This window comes from Ranitomeya imitator, chromosome 6 (genome assembly GCF_032444005.1).
Source record: "Ranitomeya imitator isolate aRanImi1 chromosome 6, aRanImi1.pri, whole genome shotgun sequence".
NCBI classification, from domain to species: domain Eukaryota; kingdom Metazoa; phylum Chordata; class Amphibia; order Anura; family Dendrobatidae; genus Ranitomeya; species Ranitomeya imitator.
Genome location: NC_091287.1, coordinates 88,679,252 through 88,697,956, shown reverse-complemented (window position 1 = coordinate 88,697,956; position 18,705 = coordinate 88,679,252). Strand labels below are relative to the sequence as shown.

The following is an 18,705-nucleotide window of genomic DNA, read 5'->3' as shown; positions in this document are numbered from 1 at the left end:
GCTCTGCATTATAAACTTCTGTGAAGCCCTTGGTGGGTCAAAGTGCTCACCACACATCCAGATAAGTTCCTTAGGGGGTCTACTTTCCAAAATGGTGTCACTTGTGGGGGGTTTCAATGTTTAGGCACATAATTGGCTCTCCAAATGCAACATGGCGTCCCATCTCAATTCCTGTCAATTTTGCATTGAAAAGCCAAACGGCGCTCCTTCCCTTCCGAGCTCTCCCATGTGCCCAAACAATGGTTTACCGCCACATATGGGGTATCAGCATACTCCGGACAAATTGTACAACAACTTTTGGGGTCAAATTTCTTCTCTTACCCTTGGGAAAATAAAAAATTGGGGGCAAAAAGATATTTTTTGTGAAAAAATATGACTTTTAATTTTTACGGTTCTGCCTTATAAACTTCTGTGAAGCACTTGGTGGGTCAAAATGCTCACCACACCTCTAGATAAGTTCCTTAGGGGGTCTACTTTCCAAAATGGTGTCACTTGTGGGGGTTTCAATGTTTAGGCACATCAGTGGCTCTCCAAACGCAACATGGCGCCCCATCTCAATTCCTGTCAATTTTGCATTGAAAAGTCAAATTGCCCTCCTCCGCTTTCGAGCTCTGTCATGCGCCCAAACAGTGGTTTACACCCACATATGTGGTATTGGCATACTCAAGACAAATTGTACAACAACTTTTGGGGTCCATTTTCTCCTGTTACCCTTGGTAAAATAAAACAAATTGGAGCTGAATTAAATTTATTGTGAAAAAAAGTTAAATATTCATTTTTATTTAAACATTCCAAAAATTCCTGTGAAACGCCTGAAGGGTTAATAAACTTCTTGAATGTGGTTTTGAGTACCTTGAGGGGTGCAGTTTTTAGAATGGTGTCACACTTGGGCATTTTCTATCATATAAACCCCTCAAAATGACTTCAAATGAGATGTGGTCCCTAAAAAAAAAATGGTGTTGTAAAAATGAGAAATTGCTGGTCAACTTTTAACCCTTATAACTCCCTAACAAAAAAAAATTTTGGTTCCAAAATTGTGCTGATGTAAAGTAGACATGTGGGAAATGTTACTTATTAAGTATTTTGTGTGACATATCTCTGTGATTTAATTGCATAAAAATGCAAAGTTGGAAAATTGCAAAATTTTCTAAATTTTCGCCAAATTTCTGTTTTTTTCACAAATAAACGCAGGTAATATCAAAGAAATTTTACCACTATCATGAAGTACCATATGTCACGAGAAAACAATGTCAGAATCACCAGGATCCGTTGAAGTGTTCCAGAGTTATAACCTCATAAAGAGACAGTGGTCAGAATTGTAAAAATTGGCCTGGTCATTGACGTGCAAACCACCCTTGGAGGTAAAGGGGTTAATGACCACCAATACGCCTTTTAGCTTTGACAGTTAAGGGTACTTATACCTTCCTTTTTAACAGCACTGAGAAATAAGGGTATAGCGCTCCCCACCCCCCCAACATCAGAAAATCTCCAGGGTCCTGGCTACCGGGCGTAGCCGAGACCCTGGAGAACATGATTAGGGCTGGTTTTTAAGGTCCCAAAATAATGGCGATCACAAAAAAAGTCTGATTTAACATTCATTTCTCTCTTTTCTGATATGATCTAGCATAAAAGAGAAAAGAGAAATTGAATCCCCTGAATCCCCCAGTACCTCTGCCATCCCCGGGCCCTATTGATCCTTACTCTGGCCCTCTGTGTCATCTTCTTAGAAAAAAATGGCAGGTGCATGCGTAGTGCACCCGCCAAGATCTGCCGGTCGGTACCTAGCAAAAATAGGGAATTTTTCCTATTCGTTCCTTTTGATCACTGTGATAGATCGTATCACAGTGATCAAAATAAAAGAAAATAGTAAATCAAATCCTCCTTTGTCCCCACCTTAGTTAGAAGAAAGTTATAAAATAAAAAATTAACTTTTTCCGTTCTTTGCAGTTAGGGTTGGGGTTATGGTTTGGGTTAAGGTTGGGATTAGGGTTGTGTTAGGGTTAGAGTTGGAGTTAGGGCTGTGTTAGGGTTGGAGATAGAATTAGTGGTTTTGCAAAAGTAAAAAAAAAGCGATGATGATATGACGGCTAGTGTTCAGCGCAAGTGCTTGCTGCTTGAGTTTGCATCGGGTGCTCGGGTATACATGGATTATCGCAGATCCCCGCATTTTTTGGGGGGGTGTCTGACAGCATACCAGAGCACCCGTTGCAAACTGTAGTAACGAACATTTGTGCTCAACACTAATGACGACATATTCAATATGACAACCTAATGTTATCAAATTCTGTGTTGTACCTATGGGTTTAAAATACTCACTATACCCCTGGATAAAATCCTGGAGGGGTATGGTTTCCAAAATGGGGTGACTTGTGGGCACATCAGTGGGTCTCCAAACGCGACATGGCGTCTGCTCTCGATTCCTGCCAATTTGGGGTTCAAAAAGTCAAATAGCGCTCCTTTCCTTCTGAGCCCTGCCGTGCGCGCAAACAGTAGATTTCCCCCACATATTGGGTATCGGCGTACTCTGGAGAAATTGCCCAACACATTTTGGGGTCCATTTTGTCCTGTTACAATTGTGAAAATGAAAAAAACGTTTGGGGCAACAGTAAATTCTTTGTGAAAAAAGTTAAATGTTCATTTTTTTCCTTCTACATTGCTTCAGTTCTCGTGGAGCAATTGAAGGGTTAATAAACTTCTTGAATGTGATTTTGAGAACCTTGAGGGGTGCAGTTTTTAGGATGGTGTCACTTTTGGTATTTTCTGTCATGTGGGCCCCTCAAAGTCACTTCAAAACAATTGGTTTTGTCAATTTTGTTGGCAAAAGGATAAATTGTTGGTCAACTTTGAACCCTTATAACTTCCTAACAAAAAAAATGTTTAAAAAAAATTGCGCTGATGTAAAGTAGACATGTGGGAAATGTTATGTATTAACTATTTTGTGTGACATCTGTGTGATTTAAGGGCAGAAAAATTAAGTTTGAAACTTGCAACATTTATCACAAATATACGCAAGCCATATCGAAGAAATGTTACCACTGTCATGAAGCACAATACGTCACGAGAAAACAAATATCATAATCACCTGGCTCTGTGAAGCGTTCCAGAGTTATTACCTCATAACGTGACGTGGTCAGAATTGTAAAAATTGGCCCGGTCAGGAAGGTCAAATTTGGCTCTGTCACTAAAGGGTTAATGGATCCAATCTCATTATGTAAGACAAGCAAAGCCTGAGTTACTGACTCCCCCATTGTGTGAACACTGCTTTTCTGCTGGGGTGTGTTTGCCATAAGTGCATAGATACTTGTGTACTTCTATAGAGATCTATGAGTAAATCAGGTAGGATGCCTTTCCGCACATGCGCAGTGCAGTGCACATCCTCTCAGCACATCCTCATCTATTCCCGTCACCACTTCCTCAGAAAGCGCACGTGACCCCCCCCCCCCCCCCTCCTCTGCCCTTGCTGACGTCACCATATGCCGGCTTTGCTTTCGCAACTCCACACAAGTGGGCTGGGCTCTGTGACTCTCCTTCACACAAGTCTTGCTCAACCTACCCTGCTATACACACGCTGCCTACTTCAGCCAAATCCTGCACTTTGATTGGATTGGAAGAGTGCGTTATGGGCGGAGCTGTAGCTAACGTCATACGTAACACGAAAGCTGCGTTGCGCGGACACCGGTACATAGGGCTGGTGCGGCGTGTCCTTGGGGTAGAGAGCTCGGTGTGAGTCGTGGTGCGGAGCTGCTGGAGGACTGTACGGTAAGAGGGGCCGCTGCTGGCATGGCGCCGCCTGCTCCTCAGTGCCTGGCTCGGTTATTTGTTGCTGTGACCTTGGGCTTTGCCGGTGAAGCATCTGCAGCTTTTCGTTCCTGTATCCTGGGGGTGTGATCAGGTCATTGTGCGGAGCTTCCCGGCCGGGCGCCCTGGAGCACATGGGTAGTTATGTGTCCTGTGTGACTTCTGGAGCAGTGACTATTACTCCTCGCCCCCTCCTCTCCCTTGTGGACCCTCGGGAAGGTCATACAGGTCACCTTATTATGGGGCTGCCGCCTCTCACTGCTGGGGTCTCTTCTGTCCTCACCTTGCTTTGTTTTTTCCCTTTCTTTTAGATTCTAACAATGGGAGACATTGAAAAGGGAAAGAAAGTCTTTGTCCAGAAATGTTCTCAGTGCCACACGTGTGAGAAGAACGGCAAGCACAAGACTGGACCCAACCTGTACGGCCTGTTCGGGCGGAAGACTGGTCAAGCCGAGGGCTTCAGTTACACTGACGCAAACAAGAATAAGGGTAAGAGGTTCTAAGCAGTCGAGCCCTCAGGTCCTATAGTCATCTAACATTCTGTACCGGACCGTGACTTCTTACTGTGTCTGTTACTGCTCAGGTTTGACAGCCTGATAAAGCTTGTTGATATGCTGCAGCCCTTAGGACAACAAGGTTTAAGTCTTAACACTTCTGGCCCCATCACAGCCAAGTAAAGTCATGGCTGTAGTTGGCTGCTGCACCATGTGACTTGGCCTAACAGTGTAAAATAAAGACATGGACACACACACACACACACACACACACACACACACACACACACACACACACACACACACACACACCCTTATTTCTATAACCAGCTGGGGCCTGCTATCCGGTTGGGAGGGGCCATGCATATTCCCAGCCTAATAAGACCAGCCCTCAGCTGCCCCAGAAATGGTGAATCCATTTGATGCACCAGTTCTAACCCTTGTCTCTTCCCAATTTTTGTCCTGATGTGTTGGGATTGTGGGGTCTATCACACCCCCATTACTAACCCCATAGTCACAATTGATAGACAAGTCCTTTATCTGAAAGAATCGCTCCCCAACAAATCTATTTTACCCATTTATTACCAAAAAATAATCCACAGTGGTCAAAGTCCATATGGAGCTCTCAGTGTTCTTCATCCAGTGTGTGGGGTGGCGTTCAGAGAACAAGGCTCCATACAATGCAGCAGCTACTGACAGATCTCACGCTGTGCTACACAAGCCCCGGCCACTGAACTGAGGTGACGTCAGTAAGGGTACCTCGGTTAACAGGCAGCGGTTGTCACGAGGGCAGTGCGAGAGCCGAAAAGATGGGTGACGTCATAAGGATGAGCGGCGGGCACCTTGCCTCACTCCAGTCCCTGCTGGTGTAATATTTGTGGCGTAGCAGATGCTGCTGCTCGTGTTGCCTCTGCCCATCTCGTCGAAGATCGGCAAAAATATGCGACTTCTCAAACCTTTGAATCTGGCGCTATATCTTCAATCTAGAAATGTCTCCCTGTAAGATCTAACTGGTGGTCTTGATCATGTACCTAAAAGGGGTCTTAGCTGTAGGTGTTCATGATGACTTCTCTAGAAACAAACTGCCTTTCATTAAAAAAAAAAAAAAAACTATCTCGGTGACAGATCAGAAGACTTGATCAGTGGGGATGTGGATTCTCTGGGGATGTGGACCACTGCTGATCAAGCATCTGATGTCGTCATTCATTACACCACAAATGTATGCTGCTCTTTGCTGGAGTAACTTTTTTATTTTTTTGCTAATACACCCAGCTTTTGTGAAGTGCAGTAAATACACTTAGAGGTGCACACATCTTAGAGAAGGCATCACTAGAGTGTCGCTGAATTCCTTAAGACTGGTGTGCAGAATAACAGTTCAAAGACCAAAACCCTGGGGTTAATTTTGTTTAAATAAATAGGAAATGGCTGTTTTCTGCTATAAAATATGTGCAATGTCTATCCAAAGGGTGTGTGGTGGCACAACCCAGCATTCCCTTCAATCCATGGACTGGTGTGGTGCTGTGTAGCCATGTCATCTAATCTCTGATTGCCCCTTTAATTCTCTGAATGTGTAATAATGACGCTGTTCTCTGCAGGCATTGTCTGGAATGAGGATACTCTCCTGGAATATCTGGATAACCCCAAAAAGTACATCCCTGGCACAAAGATGATCTTTGCTGGAATCAAGAAGAAGGGAGAGAGACTAGACTTGATAGCCTATCTGAAGAGTGTAACCTGCAGTTAACTGCTGTATCTGCTGCCTTATTTATTTCAGGGAGGGGGTGCGGGTGATGAGATGCTTTAAATTTTATATATTTTTTTATTTGTACTGTCCATACATTTTAGATTGCATCTCATCAGTCAGCAAATGTAAAGTTCATGGGAAATTCTTGAAATGAATTTGGCTCTCTAGTAGTGTTTATGAATCAAATACTCTGCTACTCCAAAGCACTAATAAATCTGCTCCTTCAACCCTTATTTGCTGTAAAATCGCATTATTTATTTATCGAAAGACAAAACCGAAATTGACAAATCTCAATGAAGGACTTCGTAAGAATGAGCTACACGACTAAGGTCCCCTTCACATGCCAGTGTCTCCAGGATGTGTAGTGACAGTCACATGTACTGGAGGCACTTGCACCCATTCAAATCTATGGGTCTGTGAGCAAAACACATTGGTATGTCTGTTTTTTTTGCTGGCAGTATGGTCTGCAGTACTTCATGCTCACAGATGACATCTGTCTGTGTACCAGGGGAAAAGCCGTTCAATTATCACTGTTCCTGAGTACTAAGTCAAGCTCTCATGATTGTCGCCTGTGATCAGTGCAACCAAGCGACGCTGCTGAGAGTCGGAGTCGGCTCCTGCTGTGTGTATCACACGTATTAAACTAAAAAAAAAACTACGGTAGATAATTGCGTGGAGTCCCCTTAAATTTTCCTAACCAGCTTGGGCTGGTGTTTAATATTCTGGAAAGGGCCCAATAGCCATAAAGGTTCCCACCTCTTGACAGTTCACAGCTGTTGGCTTAGGCTTCATTAGTGAAAAGGGGACCAGGGAAAAGACATGCGGTTCCTTCTTAATTTTCCTAACCAGCTTGGGGCTGGTGTTTAATAAGGGTATGTACACACGTTCAGGTTTTTTTTTGCAATAAAAACGCGATAAAACCACATTAGAAACTGCAGACATATGCATCCTATCATTTAGAATGCATTCTGCAAGTTTTGTGCACATGATGCGTTCTTTTCCGTGAAAAAAACGCATTGTGGTAAAAAAAGCAGCATGTTCATTAATTTTGCTTTTTTTTTTTTTTTTTTTTTTCCCCGCTATTCTATGCATTTGAAGAACGCATGCAGATTTCGGGCAGAAATGTCAGGTTTTTGTCAGGAAAATTTCTGCCAGAAATCCTGATGTGTGCACATACCGTTAATAATCTGGAAAGGGCCCAATAGCCATAAAGGTTTCCACCTCTTAACAGTTCACAGCTGTTAGCTTAGGCTTCATCAGTGAAAAGGGGACCGTGTGGGGAAAAAAGACATGCGCTTCCTTCTTAATTTTACTAACCAGCAAAGGCTAAAAAGACAGCTTCATTCTGATATTAATAGGCTGTGAAGGGCCATGGATTTTGATGCCCTCCCAGACTAATACCATCAGCTCTCCGCTGCCCCAGAAATGGCACATCCATTAGATATAACCAATAGCATGCTTATGAAAATATATAAAGTAGATCCCTTCCAAAACAAAAATCATATACCTTCAGTGTCATTGAAGGAGCAACATGATTAGATATAAAATAACTATTTTTATTTACCGTACATTTATAAGATGATACAAAATATGGCTACAGGAGAAGTACACGCTGTCAACATGGAACATGATTTCAGAAACCAAACCTGTACATCCTCTAAGGTTGTATAATCTTTATTTTTTTTTTAATATATATATATATATATATATATATATATATATTAGTGCTAACATATTCTGCAGCGCTTTACAGGTTGCACACATTATCATCACTGTCCCCGATAGGGCTCACAATCTCAATTCCCTATCAGTATGTCTTTGGAATGTGGGAGGAAACCAGAGAACCAGGAGGAAACCCGCACAAACACGGAGAGAACACACAAACTCTTTGCAGATGTTGTCCAAGGTGGGATTAGAACCCAGGACCCCAGCGCTGCAAGGCTATCCGCTGAGCCACCGTGAATGCAAAGTGAACATCCAGTAAAGATATGAACTGTTGGTATCAAATTAAACCTAGATATCAAAAATTATTTGTACAGGTGAATTAATCAGTACATCGATCTAGATGTCCACAGAACTATTATCGCACCATTGGTACTATTGTGAATTGAAAATATAAAGGCTAATTTGCCATACCTTACTACGATCCACTTGTGTTAATATATGGACTAATACCTGGATCCATTACCTGTGGCCATAATAGAGGATGTCGGTCTAGTTCACTGCACCTCTACGTGCTTTTCATTGCCTCTGCAGTTGTATGGAGTGAAACCGTGCCCAGTGGTCAGGAGTATGTATAAGGCATACATACTCTCCAAGCCCGGCTCAGAAACTGGTGAAACCCTGCAGCACACAATGCATGTGCTGGGGGATTCATAGGTCTGCAGCCGCACAGAATGACCGCGGACATCAACTTGGACCAGACAATCCCTTTAAAGCTGAGTTCACACAAACATACAAAATCGTTTGTCTTATAGCCAGAAAAAGAGAGCACTTTTCACCTGCTGGTTCTGTTATTTACAGCTATATGTTACTCTTGTACATTGACATGGTAATAGCCAAATACCACTTCCTATCTTTATTGTAATGTCCATGAAACAAGCGGTAACCTATAGAATGTGTGGTCCTGGGTATAGGGAATGTGGTGGCGGCTGGGCCCTTATGTGGGGCTACATGAGTGCTGCTGGTGTAGGATGCTGCATTTCATTGATATCATGAATTCACAGATGTATTGCTCTATACTGGCAGAGAAGATGCTCCATCACTCAGTGGCCTTGGTAGACGCGCACATTTCCTACATGACTATGATCCAAAACACACATCTGTTGCGTTTATGAAGAACAGGATTAATTGATTCAATGGACAAGTGTCTCCTGCACTGGACCCAATCTATCACCTGTGGGAAATTCTGAAGAGACAGGTTGAGGCTGATTATCCATCCAGGCTCTAAAAAAAACAAAAAAAATAGATGTTTCAATATGTCGCTAACTTGTTCATTCTATGCCTAGAAGAGCTGGTGCGGTCCATACAGATCATGGAGATCAGTCTTGTCAAATGTTGGAAATTGAACTTGTATTCTGTGAGATATTGCTTAAAATCTTACGTTTCAAAGCTCACCTATCACGTATTGTGTATGTTGTCCAATCCGGTTCCTGAGCAGTTCACTGTACACTTACAGTGCTGTGCAAATTAATTGGAACAAAGCAAAAAACCACATATTTTTTGTGCCCATATTACTATTTTAATGAAATCACAAAGCATTTTTTCTTTTAATTCGCCTTGCTGGGTTGAAAAATCTTTCTCATCGCTTTGTACTCATTTCTGATGAGCACTGTGATTGTAACACCAACGTCGTCGTCCGAACATATCAATAAGGATAAACAATTTGTGAATGTTGTCTTAGTTGGCACTATATAAACAAAGATGATTATTATTATTATTAGTTGGCCATGGTTGCGAACCCTCAAATTCATCCATTTCTTACATTCCCACTGACTTTACCTCTGTAAAATGAGAGCCTTCCTTTACCATGCAGAAGTATAACCTGTGGTGCTGACATCTAGTGGCCAATGTCACAACTGCTATATTTTAAAATTAAGTCCTCGTTTGGTAATTATAACAAAACAAAAACAGACATTCTGACGAGTGTTCTTATCTGCCTTGCATTAATCATCGAGTCATTACACCGATCTTACCATGACATCACTGTGGGTGTCTATAAGAGGATCGGGAATTTGTTCCACCAATATAAACCACAGTGATATATTACTGTTTTGTCTGTTATATGCTTTATTAATTGACATAGGTTACCGTTGATCTGATGGCTTAAAGACGTTCTCCAATAATGTAATAAAATGTCCTCTCACATAATTCAATCGGCAGCCCGTCCTAGTTACATGTCAGGACGGCTGCAGTCTGAATAAACAGCTTCTGGAACCTGTGTCTTAACTGACAGAGGAGCTGTGTCGTAAGCACACATACTGAAGCTGCTGCAGAATGGCCGTGACAGGAGAAAAAAATAACTCGGCTCACTGAGCACCGAATATTTTTTTCTTCTCCTGTCACAGCCTTTCTCCAGCAGCTCGCCGGTAAGTGTACTGTATTTTATTGCATGGCAAATGCCATTATTTTGACATATCTATGCAATTATTTGCCATTTAATGCACTATTATATTTATTATACTTGTGCTGTATACTTTACAATATGGGTTGTCCTCAATTTAAAAGGTTGCCTAATATGACTGGGCTGCACTTCTCTTCTAGAATATATAACACACAGAAGCTTACAACGGACGTCAGATATTTACAACTGATGCAAAAATTAGAAGTGACTGCTAAGGAGACAAAATCAAAATCTAAATTTTATTTCCAAATTCAATTCAAAAACAGTTAAAATTCAAGAATAGATATTGGAAAGAAATGGAAAGCAAGAAAGACTCACAACATATATGTATATAAATAGCAGCTACATATATGACAGCAAATGATACAAATCCATATATAGGAATTGATGAAAGGGCATGCATTTCTCCATACAGATGTAAATACAATTTTAGAAAATATCCTCTCCTACTTAAAAGAAACATATTTTTTATGTATTATTAAACCTCTGTAATTAGAAAAATCCTGTTATGTGACATAATCAATAGGTGGTAGTCGCTATATTAAAAATACAAAGTGCTTGGTCAGATGATCATAAATTGTACACAGGTGCTATTATTTAAATAGCCACATGGTGGCAGTACATCAAGGAAACGCTGAATACTTGTGCTCTAACAGACACATATGGAACATATAAAGATCACTAGATGGTGGCCCGATTCTAACGCATCGGGTATTCTAGAATATGTATGTATGTATGTATATAGCAGCCACATAGTATATAGCACAGGCCAGGTAGTATATAGGAGCCATGTAGTATATAGCAAACAAATACTACGTGGCCTGTGCTATATACTATGTGGCTGCTATATACATACATATTGTAGAATACCCGATGCGTTAATACAGGCCACGCAATATATAACAGCCCAAATAGTATATAACACAGCCCACGCAGTATATAACACAGGCCATGCAGTATATAATAATAATAATAATAATCTTTATTTATATAGCGCCAACATATTCCGCAGCGCTTTACAGTTTGACAGTTTCAAACACAACAGTCATAGGTAACAATGTTAACAATACAGTAATAAAGCAAAATAAGACGACCCTGCTCGTGAGAGCTCACAATCTACAAATATAACAGTGGCCACGTAATATATAGCACAGGCCACACAGTACATAACACAGCCCACATAGTATCTAACACTGGCCACGTGGTATACAGCAGCCACGCGGTATTTAGCAGTGTGGGCACATATTTGTGTTAAAAAAAGATATTTAAAATAAAAAATAGTTATATACTCACCCGCCGGGATCCAGTAAAACTCTGGCGATGCGCGCGGTTGCCGCCATCTTGTGTTCCCAGGATGCATTGCGAAATTACCCAGATGACTTAGCGGTCTTGCGAGACCGCTAAGTCTTCTGGGTAATTTCGCAATGCATCTCTGGGAACGGAAGCTGGCAGCAGCCGCGAGCGCATCGTCGGACTACGGAAGGTGAGCATAGCAGGTTTTTTGTTTTTTTTTTAATTATTTTTAACATTACATCTTTTTATGGTATGGGCTCACACTGCTATATAGTACGTGGGCAGTGTTATAGCACGTGGGCTGCGTTATATACAGTGTGGCTACACAAAAAGAAAGAAAAGCAGTAGACCATAAAAGGGGATCACCTCAGACACGGATCAAATATAAAGACACATGAATTTTATTGAGATACCATACAAATATAAACACAAACAAACCACAGGAAACAAACATTAAAAACATTTAAAAAGGTCATACAAGTGACCTACAAATATAACACTAAGGCCTATAATATGGCCAAAACACCCCTGAATACCAACTCCCCAGTATGTATAATATACCATGTATAAGAACCACAACTATCTGTGTAGTCTGAGCATATATAGAAGTGATGTCTGTGTGAACAGTATTATGCGCTTAAACAGAGTAAATATGAGAGCTCATACCTGAAAAATAACACCACAGCATAACAGCACTTAATGAATTTGAGAAGCCATGTTATCTTATGGCAAAAACACCTATAAAGTGCAAGCATATGTAGCAGCATAAGGTAGTACAAATCAGATATAATGGGGCATATGCCCTAATGACCCTAGAAAAATCAATGGGCCAATAACATACAATAAGTCAGAAGTACACAATATCTTACTATAAGCTGCTTGCTGATATCAGAGAGCCCCTATTGATACGATACCATGGCCATCAGGCCTCAATAGTCATGTGGAAATCAAACGTATCATGGTGATACCCAAAGCTGCAGAGCGCACACAGAGCCACCTGGGGAATGAGAGACAGGGGATAAGCTGACCCGACGCGTGTCGCCACACATACCGTGGCTTCGTCAGGGGTGTCTCCTAATGGTCGCTTGTGTCCTTTTATATACCGTAATCATACCCAACCCGGCGGCAGCTGGTCTGCTTACCGGAGGCGGCGTGGAAGAAGCCGACGCTGAATAGTCCTTCCTGGCGTGCGAGGAGTACTGACTGCGCATGCGCATGAGGGCGTCCCCCCCTGCGCTGCGTCCTGGCCGCGTTGCTATGAGCGCCTAGCAACACAACGCCCACTGACTAACGTCATAGCTTAAATCAAGCTATTATAGGAGCACCGTCTTATGTCTCCTCTGCATTACTGCTCGCACTCAGAAGTGCTGCGTCCTGGCTTATAAACAATGCATATATCGCCCAAGATCACTTGAACAACAACTAATCCAGACCAGTCTAAGAAAAAACATAAACACACATAATTATATACAAATATTCAAATAATTGCGTTCACAGGTGCATCATATCTTTGACCAATCAGGTCAACTGAATATCTCACATATCAAAAAGCCCTCACTACCGCATAAGGACTACAGATTAATGTTCTATCCGTTATACTGTGTGCCAATCTTAGGCGGAACATGAATGAGTACAACAGCGCATATGGATTTTATCATTGTGCTCCATCCTTACTCGGATAACATTCCTCGGTTATTTGCCAAACAAGTGGTAAACAAATAATAAAACTAAACTAATCTAATTGTGAGCACACCATACCCGCATTACCGCCCGTGTCCACCCCCTGAAGGTATTAGGTACGTGGGTACTTCATAGATATAAATAGGTACACGGCACACCTGCAAACGCAGATAAATCATCTAATCCTCATGCAGAGATGAGCTGATTGGCAATGGGTGCCCGCATATCCAGAGCACCATGCAGCAATATGCCTCATGGAGAATTTACCATTGTATTTTATTGGGCACCGAAATTTATTCACCACATGAGTTCAATGTAATGCCAATTCGATATTATGCTCAACAGGGCATTAGAGAGATAGACAGTATAAAAACCTAAGGGCAAATGTTTAAGTCATGAAGAATAAGAAAAAGCATAGAAAACTCCCAATATAAAATTAGAGTATGAAGAGCTCCAACCAAGCGACATATAACAGGTCACCCCTAGTAGTATAAAGAAATTCTCACATTAATATCGTCTCAGATCCCAGGCGCCCACAATTCTCTTCTATATGGGAGCCCAACACTCAGAAGGGATCTAATATCAATGTGTTGGTGAAATACAGAGTAGGGCCACTAAACCAAAAGAAATAAATGGTCAGAAATAAACCATAACCTGTTCTTGGATGGATATTCATCATACATGTAGTGGGAAGCAGTCGATCGCCCGGGAGTATTAGAAGATTCCAAAAAGAATGAACCAACATTTTTATCTGAACATGAATACCTTTTATTGATCATGCTGATGAATTCAATCAGCCAGATACCAAAGAATATAATAATTCTGACTCAACGCATAATACTGAAAGACCCATAAAGAGCGGAGGGCTCACAGAAGGTCAAGATATAGAATTTAAGCTGTTCACACAGACAACACTAGTGGAAGTTTACAGATTTGTAAGCAAACAGCTGGCTATGACCTCTTATTACCCACATCATAGCAAAACCCCAAGACTAGACGTAAAAAAGTGACCCTTTAAGATGTATAAGCACCACCGACAAATTTGAAAGTACTTCAAAGGACAAGGGTCAAATTGTAAACGACCGCTCCGAAGACCGTACCTTAACAAGAAACTAGTCACTAATAACTAAGATCACATGGAACCTGAAAATACAGGTACGATAACGAAATAACAGATGACCGAAAAAAGATGTTCAGCTATAGCACAAAGTCCAAAAGCATTAGTCCCTCAGGATTGCTTGTAGAATCCTGTAAACAGAAGGTCTTCATTGAGACCAGATGGAGTTTGACTGTTCAAATTGAAGATCCATTTTGATTCACGTCTTAAAAGTTCCAAAGTGATGTCTCCACCTCTGATATCAGATTCGACCCTCTCCAGGCCCATAATCTGTGTACCTTTGTATTGAGAGTTATGTACAGAAAGGAAATGTGAGGCTACAGATGACAAAGTCTTGCCTCTCTCCAGATCTCTTTTAGCTGTGATGATATTTGAAAAGTGTTGTTGTGTCCTCCTTCTCAATTCCTGTGTCGTCTGACAAACATAGATCTTTGGACACGGACAGATCAAAGCGTAGATCAAATTCCGGGATTTGCAATTGAAGTAAGTTCTAGCTGTCATCTGTAACATAGAAGAGACTGGGGTCACTGTCACATCATCAATAATGTAAGGGCAGATGTTACAATTGCCACACGGAAAAGTCCCAACCAGTCTGATCCCTCTATTAAGGCGAGTTGTCTGGCGCTTAAAGTGGCTGTGGCTTAAACGATCCCTAAGATTCTTGGGCCTTCTGGCAACCAAATTTGGTTGCACGGAGATATGTGGTTTAAGCTTAGGCTTGCTACGCAGGATCCCCCAGTATTTGGAGAGTATCCCCCGAATCTCCTGCCATTGATTGTTATACGTTGTAATAACTCCCAAAGGTTTTGGGGGTCCCTTCATGCGTGGATGTAGTAGTTCCCTTCTGTCCATATCTCTTGCCGCAGTGAAGGCTTTTGCAATTACCTGTTTCGGGTAACCTCTGTCTTTAAACCGGTGGGTCAAATCCTGTGAGTGCACACGAAAATCCTCTTGGGTGCTACAATTTCGTTTAACGCGGTAGAATTGTCCTTTTGGGATCCCTTTCTTCAAGTGCTGTGGATGAAAACTAGAAAATTGTAAGAGGCTATTGGTGGCCGTAGGCTTACGATATAAAGTTGTATATCGTAAGCCTACGGCCACCAATAGCCTCTTACAATTTTCTAGACACTCACTACTACATCCACGCATGAAGGGACCCCCAAAACCTTTGGGAGTTATTACAACGTATAACAATCAATGGCAGGAGATTCGGGGCATACTCTCCAAATACTGGGGGATCCTGCGTAGCGAGCCTAAGCTTAAACCACATATCTCCGTGCAACCAAATTTGGTTGCCAGAAGGCCCAAGAATCTTAGGGATCGTTTAAGCCACAGCCACTTTAAGCGCCAGACAACTCGCCTTAATAGAGGGATCAGACTGGTTGGGACTTTTCCGTGTGGCAATTGTAACATCTGCCCTTACATTATTGATGATGTGACAGTGACCCCAGTCTCTTCTATGTTACAGATGACAGCTAGAACTTACTTCAATTGCAAATCCCGGAATTTGATCTACGCTTTGATCTGTCCGTGTCCAAAGATCTATGTTGGTCAGACGACACAGGAATTGAGAAGGAGGACACAACAACACTTTTCAAATATCATCACAGCTAAAAGAGATCTGGAGAGAGGCAAGACTTTGTCATCTGTAGCCTCACATTTCCTTTCTGTACATAACTCTCAATACAAAGGTACACAGATTATGGGCCTGGAGAGGGTCGAATCTGATATCAGAGGTGGAGACATCACTTTGGAACTTTTAAGACGTGAATCAAAATGGATCTTCAATTTGAACAGTCAAACTCCATCTGGTCTCAATGAAGACCTTCTGTTTACAGGATTCTACAAGCAATCCTGAGGGACTAATGCTTTTGGACTTTGTGCTATAGCTGAACATCTTTTTTCGGTCATCTGTTATTTCGTTATCGTACCTGTATTTTCAGGTTCCATGTGATCTTAGTTATTAGTGACTAGTTTCTTGTTAAGGTACGGTCTTCGGAGCGGTCGTTTACAATTTGACCCTTGTCCTTTGAAGTACTTTCAAATTTGTCGGTGGTGCTTATACATCTTAAAGGGTCACTTTTTTACGTCTAGTCTTGGGGTTTTGCTATGATGTGGGTAATAAGAGGTCATAGCCAGCTGTTTGCTTACAAATCTGTAAACTTCCACTAGTGTTGTCTGTGTGAACAGCTTAAATTCTATATCTTGACCTTCTGTGAGCCCTCCGCTCTTTATGGGTCTTTCAGTATTATGCGTTGAGTCAGAATTATTATATTCTTTGGTATCTGGCTGATTGAATTCATCAGCATGATCAATAAAAGGTATTCATGTTCAGATAAAAATGTTGGTTCATTCTTTTTGGAATCTTCTAATACTCCCGGGCGATCGACTGCTTCCCACTACATGTATGATGAATATCCATCCAAGAACAGGTTATGGTTTATTTCTGACCATTTATTTCTTTTGGTTTAGTGGCCCTACTCTGTATTTCACCAACACATTGATATTAGATCCCTTCTGAGTGTTGGGCTCCCATATAGAAGAGAATTGTGGGCGCCTGGGATCTGAGACGATATTAATGTGAGAATTTCTTTATACTACTAGGGGTGACCTGTTATATGTCGCTTGGTTGGAGCTCTTCATACTCTAATTTTATATTGGGAGTTTTCTATGCTTTTTCTTATTCTTCATGACTTAAACATTTGCCCTTAGGTTTTTATACTGTCTATCTCTCTAATGCCCTGTTGAGCATAATATCGAATTGGCATTACATTGAACTCATGTGGTGAATAAATTTCGGTGCCCAATAAAATACAATGGTAAATTCTCCATGAGGCATATTGCTGCATGGTGCTCTGGATATGCGGGCACCCATTGCCAATCAGCTCATCTCTGCATGAGGATTAGATGATTTATCTGCGTTTGCAGGTGTGCCGTGTACCTATTTATATCTATGAAGTACCCACGTACCTAATACCTTCAGGGGGTGGACACGGGCGGTAATGCGGGTATGGTGTGCTCACAATTAGATTAGTTTAGTTTTATTATTTGTTTACCACTTGTTTGGCAAATAACCGAGGAATGTTATCCGAGTAAGGATGGAGCACAATGATAAAATCCATATGCGCTGTTGTACTCATTCATGTTCCGCCTAAGATTGGCACACAGTATAACGGATAGAACATTAATCTGTAGTCCTTATGCGGTAGTGAGGGCTTTTTGATATGTGAGATATTCAGTTGACCTGATTGGTCAAAGATATGATGCACCTGTGAACGCAATTATTTGAATATTTGTATATAATTATGTGTGTTTATGTTTTTTCTTAGACTGGTCTGGATTAGTTGTTGTTCAAGTGATCTTGGGCGATATATGCATTGTTTATAAGCCAGGACGCAGCACTTCTGAGTGCGAGCAGTAATGCAGAGGAGACATAAGACGGTGCTCCTATAATAGCTTGATTTAAGCTATGACGTTAGTCAGTGGGCGTTGTGTTGCTAGGCGCTCATAGCAACGCGGCCAGGACGCAGCGCAGGGGGGGACGCCCTCATGCGCATGCGCAGTCAGTACTCCTCGCACGCCAGGAAGGACTATTCAGCGTCGGCTTCTTCCACGCCGCCTCCGGTAAGCAGACCAGCTGCCGCCGGGTTGGGTATGATTACGGTATATAAAAGGACACAAGCGACCATTAGGAGACACCCCTGACGAAGCCACGGTATGTGTGGCGACACGCGTCGGGTCAGCTTATCCCCTGTCTCTCATTCCCCAGGTGGCTCTGTGTGCGCTCTGCAGCTTTGGGTATCACCATGATACGTTTGATTTCCACATGACTATTGAGGCCTGATGGCCATGGTATCGTATCAATAGGGGCTCTCTGATATCAGCAAGCAGCTTATAGTAAGATATTGTGTACTTCTGACTTATTGTATGTTATTGGCCCATTGATTTTTCTAGGGTCATTAGGGCATATGCCCCATTATATCTGATTTGTACTACCTTATGCTGCTACATATGCTTGCACTTTATAGGTGTTTTTGCCATAAGATAACATGGCTTCTCAAATTCATTAAGTGCTGTTATGCTGTGGTGTTATTTTTCAGGTATGAGCTCTCATATTTACTCTGTTTAAGCGCATAATACTGTTCACACAGACATCACTTCTATATATGCTCAGACTACACAGATAGTTGTGGTTCTTATACATGGTATATTATACATACTGGGGAGTTGGTATTCAGGGGTGTTTTGGCCATATTATAGGCCTTAGTGTTATATTTGTAGGTCACTTGTATGACCTTTTTAAATGTTTTTAATGTTTGTTTCCTGTGGTTTGTTTGTGTTTATATTTGTATGGTATCTCAATAAAATTCATGTGTCTTTATATTTGATCCGTGTCTGAGGTGATCCCCTTTTATGGTCTACTGCTTTTCTTTCTTTTTGTGTATTGATATTATAT

General features: G+C 41.6%; 1 protein-coding gene across 1 annotated transcript; it reads left to right on the top strand.

Annotated features, from left to right (window-relative positions):
* The first annotated feature begins 3,633 nt into the window (after window positions 1-3,633).
* On the top strand, window positions 3,634-6,269 carry CYCS (cytochrome c, somatic). The gene is made up of 3 exons (XM_069729878.1): window positions 3,634-3,759; window positions 4,110-4,287; window positions 5,888-6,269. The coding sequence occupies exons 2-3, from the start codon at window positions 4,119-4,121 to the stop codon at window positions 6,034-6,036; spliced, it is 318 nt and encodes a 105-aa protein (XP_069585979.1). The 5' UTR covers window positions 3,634-3,759; window positions 4,110-4,118; the 3' UTR covers window positions 6,037-6,269.
* The last annotated feature ends 12,436 nt before the right edge of the window (window positions 6,270-18,705 follow it).

Coding starts and splice junctions, on each gene's coding strand:
- CYCS (XM_069729878.1), top strand. CDS start 4,119: ATGGGAGACATTGAAAAGGGAAAGAAAGTCTTTGTCCAGAAATGTTCT. Junction 4,288..5,887: donor TGACGCAAACAAGAATAAGG/GTAAGAGGTTCT, acceptor TGTTCTCTGCAG/GCATTGTCTGGAATGAGGAT.